The following is a 4,753-nucleotide window of genomic DNA, read 5'->3' on the forward strand; positions in this document are numbered from 1 at the left end:
CGCAACCAAGTTTTTAAAAAGCCCAATTAGGGAGACCAACAGTAGGCATGCATACACACACGGCCAATGAGTTTTAAGCTACGGGTCCAGGACTCAAACCGCAGTCAACTACATGAAAATCCAGGAACCTAACCATTACATCAATCTGCTGGTCCCGAACTCACATTTCTTGAAAATTTATGAGAGACATATAGCAGGCAGAAGTTTTATGTAGTATTTCATTTCATTGGAAAGCTTCCTCTTCCTCCCCAGACAAGTTTGTATTATTGAGAGAGACAGAAAGAGAGAAATGGATTTGATGCCACATCCTCTAGCCTTCGTTGGTTTTTGCCATAGGATGCATGCCACCACACCACAAGTTTAGATTATTAAAGTATGCCAGAATATATAAAAGGCTGTGTCACAAGCAAGATGAGGGTCCAGCAGGTGGTGTAGTAGTTAAGGCTGCACTCCTGCTACAGACTTGGAGACACTGAGTGGTGCACATATTAAAAGACTGATAGTCTTGGGACCAGCAGATGGTGTAATGGCTATGTTGCTGGGCTCCCACGAAGTCGACTGTGCTGCGAGTCCCGGACCTGGTGGCTTAAAACTCATGCCAGGCGCATGTACGTGTATGCCTAAAATACTAGGAGGAGAATGGAGGAGAAGGGGTTGCAGTGTGGCCATCCTCTCCTGGGCAGTGATTTTGTCCTTTCTGTTTCTCTGAGCACATGTGCTCTATAGTAAAAATTTCTCTGAAAAATAAAAAACAGAAAAAAAAAAAAACAACAAAAAAACCCCAAATAAACAGGGCTGGCAAGCAGTATGGTGGTTAAGGGCACAGAACGCCCACATGGCCAACCACAGTTTGAGTCCTGGACCTGGCAGTTTGCTTTCTTTCTCTCTCTCTCTCTCTCTCTCTCTCTCTCTCTCATACTCTATCCCTCTCTGGTCAAATTAAATAAATAAAGTTAAGGGGCCATCAGGTGGAGTAGCAGTTAAGACAATGGACACTCCCACATGGCTGACCACAGTTCAAGTCCCAGACCTGGTGGCTTACTTTCTCACTTCTCTCTGTGTATCTGTCTTTCTCTGGTCAAATTAAATAAATAAAGTTAAATAAAATATATTTTTTTAAAAAAAGAAAGACTTGTAGTCTAAATAAATTTAGCAAAGGGGGGCTGGGAATTCAAGAGAACTTGAAAGCAGCCTTCTCTTGTGCTCTGATTTATTGTGTGGAAAATCAGGTTATACAAACACTATCATACTTTGAAGTAAATAAGTGACCTTTTCTCAGCAAACTTTGCTGTACATAATTATGATGGAAAATTCAAATAGCAGGTTTTCTGCACAATCAAGAACATCTTTAGGAAGTTAAAGATTTACTTGGAAACAAAAAAGCATAGCATATAAGAGCAATTGTGGGGACCAGCAGATGGTGTAATGGTTATATCGCTGGACTCCCATGTGGTCGGCCATAGTTCAAGTCCAGACCAGGCAGTTTAAAACTCACATCAGACACATGTGCAAGTGTGCCCAAGATCCTGCGAGGATAGTGGAGGAGAAAGGATTGCAGTGTGGCCATCCCCCCAAGCAGTGATTTCTCACTTTCTGTCTCTCTGGCACTCTATAGCAAAATTATCTTGGAAAATAAAAGAGCTATTATATAGGACACAGGACACATTAACCCCATGGTACTTGGCTTGCTTCTCTGGAAAACAGGTTACAGGAGCTTGCGCCGCCTCCTGTGCTTGAGGATTCAGTGTGCCAGGTCACACAAGTTGTTTTCCAGCAGATATGGACCATCGTCACACAGAGTGGTCTCCACCAGATTCAAACATGGTTGACCACAGTTTGAGTCCTGTACCTGATGGCCTGTGTATGTGCTCAAAATCCTGAGGGGAGAAGGGATTGTGGTGTAGCCATCCTCCCTAAGGGTGTGATTACTCACTTTCTCACTTTCTCTCTGTCTCTCTGGTCAGTGCACCCATCCTATAGAAAAAGAATTTCTTAAAAACAAACAAACAAACAAACAAAAACGGTAAGAGGATCCATTAGGAACATAAGAATGCAAAGACCTTGCTTCAGCTTCAGGCACACTTATTTCCCAACCCACTATGTTACAGGCTTCCAGCCCAAGTTTGCTGTATGGTCCATTTCCTATATCTCCTCCATTGTTTCTCCTTTCATCTTTTTTTTTTTAAAAGTACTTTGTAACAGTATCTTTTTTTTTTTTATTTTATTCATTTATTATATTTTTACTTTATTTTGAATTTGACCAGAGAGAGAAGGAAAGTGAGAAAGCAAACTGCCAGGTCCAGGACTCGAACTGTGTCAGCCATGTGGGATTCCAGCCACCCTAACGACCATGCCACCTGCTGGCCCCTCTCCTTCCATCTTAACACAAATTTGTTTTCATTTTCGTTGTATTATATGATTTGTCATTTCAGGGATCAGTGATGTTCAACGATGTATCCATAGTCTTCTCTCAGGAAGAGTGGGCCTACCTGGACTTGGAACAGAAGGACTTGTACAGAGATGTGATGCTAGAGAACTACAGCAACTTGGTCTCACTGGGTAAGGTTATCTGCCTGTAGTAATTTAGACCGTATAAGATCAACTTTCTCCTCTGGAAATTTTAAGAATATCTGTCAAGAAACTAGCTAAGTTTCTATTCACTGCTTTCAAGGGAATGGTTTAAGTTTTATTTCTTTGGAAGTGAACATCTCCATTTAGGCATATTTATCTTCCCCATCCTTAATGATGAAGGGGCTGGATTTGAAACCTGGGTGATTTACAGCTTTACCAGGGTGAAAGAAAACAGGTTTCATTTTGTGTTTCAACTCAGAATGGCTTTAGGTGTTTTTTTTTGTTTTTGGTGTTCCTGTAAAGAATATACTAGACTTTTCTCTGTGAAAAAAAAAACAGTTTATATAGTGGCAATCCAATCAAGAGGATATATTTATAATTCAAGAGAACTCCTTTTTTATGTTGTTAAAAAACAGACATTTTGGGAACCAGCAGTTAGCATAATGGCTATGTCACTGGACTCCCACGTAGTCAACCGCGGTTCGCGTCCTGGACCCGGTGGCTTACAACTTACGCCGGGTGCATGTGCGTGCGTGCCCAAGATCCCGAGAGGAGAATGGAGGAGAAGGGATTGCGGCGTGACCATCCCCCCTGGGGGGTGATTTCTCGCTTTCTGTCTCTATGTCTCTCTCTGTCTGTCTGGCGAGCGCACGCACCCTATAGCAAAAACCTCTCCAGAAAAAAAAAAAACAGACATATTTGGTTTTATCTGCTTTTATGATTAAATACTAAAAGTACAAAAACTTTCCATATAATATTGTATTAAGGGGCTGGCAAGTGGCGTGGTGGTTAAAAGTGCTGGACTCCCACATGGCTGACCATGGTTCTCAAGTCCCAGACCTGGTGGCTTTTTTTCTCGCTTAAGAAATGACATTACATTTCTTGAAAATCTTCTTCAAATAAACTTGGGGCTAGCAGGTAGTATGATGGTTAAGGCACTGGACACATGACTGTGGTTCAAGTCCCAGACCTGGCAGCTTGCTTTCTCACTTTTTCTTTGTCTTTTTCTCTCTGTCCCTCTGTGGTCAAACTTAATAATAATAACAACAACAAATAACATTTTTGGCGGAGGCCAATAAACACCTTTATTACAAGAGCAAAGACAGAATGTTTATTTGCCTTTCCCAGCTTTGTTTTTCCTCAGGTAGAACTCCAGCTCCTTGCCCTCTAGCACATAGCCATCTGTGTGGCCGCACTGGCCTGGTCTGGATGCTGCTCCTCCAGAAGACTCCTGATTTTGGCATTCTTCTTCCTTTCATCATATTTCTTCTAAATTTTCCTTGATTGCTTTTTGTTTAAAATCTCATCCTCCTTAGGTTCAGCTTGGTCCTCTTCTTACAGCTCAAGGGCAGTGCGTAGTGGGACTTGTACCATTGTCAGTACGGTATGCTGTCGATGAGCTCCATGCAGTTCTTCACCAGGGTCTTGGTGTAGACCAGCTCATTATTGGATGCATTGTAGATGACATCAATGATTCTTGTTTTGCATGTACAACACTGAGCCCCAGGAAAAGTTTCCTACCTCCATCCTCAGGGCGTGGTATTTCTTGTTACCTGCTGCCCTCTCCCACCCGCCGACTATGTGTGCAGCAGGGTCCAATCTTAGTGTTGTCAGCAGGACATCCCTGTTCATACTTCCGCTTCTTGAGGTAGAGCTTTCTCTGGCTTCCAGTCTTGCGGTGATTGTGCCAGTTGTCCTTAGAGATACCAATTGTTTGGCACCAGCTGGAAAGAGCTAATAAGTAAGATTTTAAACAGATTTATTTCTTGGGACCAACAGATGGTGTAAGGGGGCATGCATGCCCAAGATCCCCGAGAAGAGAAAGGAGAAGGGATTGTGGCGTGGCCATCCCCCCCGGGGGGGTGATTTCTTGCTTTTTGTCTCTGGTGAATGCATGTGCCCCATGGCAAAAATCTCTACCAAAAATAAAAAGTTCTTTTCTTCCTTCCACAAGTGAGAGAACAGACAGAGAAAAAAGGCATACCCATCAAAATATTTTTTGTTTAAGTTTTTATTTATTTATTTATTATTTTTTGGAGTGGTTTTTGGTATAGGGCGCGTGCGCTTGCCAGAGAGACAGAGAGACAGAAAGCGAAAAATCACCCCCCAGGGGGGCTGGGCACGCCACAATCCCTTCTCCTCCATTCTCTTCTCAGGATCTTGGGCACGCACGCACACGCGC

At 42.8% G+C, this 4,753-nt stretch overlaps 1 protein-coding gene across 3 annotated transcripts in view; it reads left to right on the forward strand.

The window, feature by feature from the left end:
- ZFP82 (ZFP82 zinc finger protein) overlaps window positions 1–4,753 on the forward strand; it is a 44,983-nt gene that overhangs the window by 14,806 nt on the left and 25,424 nt on the right. For all 3 annotated transcript variants that reach the window (XM_006164671.3, XM_006164670.3, XM_006164672.3), the window contains exon 3: window positions 2,433–2,559. In XM_006164671.3, the coding sequence (XP_006164733.1) occupies window positions 2,433–2,559 (127 nt within the window). The remainder of the gene's footprint in view (window positions 1–2,432; window positions 2,560–4,753) is intronic.

This window comes from Tupaia chinensis, unplaced genomic scaffold (genome assembly GCF_000334495.1).
Source record: "Tupaia chinensis unplaced genomic scaffold, TupChi_1.0 Scaffold143654_1, whole genome shotgun sequence".
Lineage (NCBI taxonomy): Eukaryota > Metazoa > Chordata > Mammalia > Scandentia > Tupaiidae > Tupaia > Tupaia belangeri.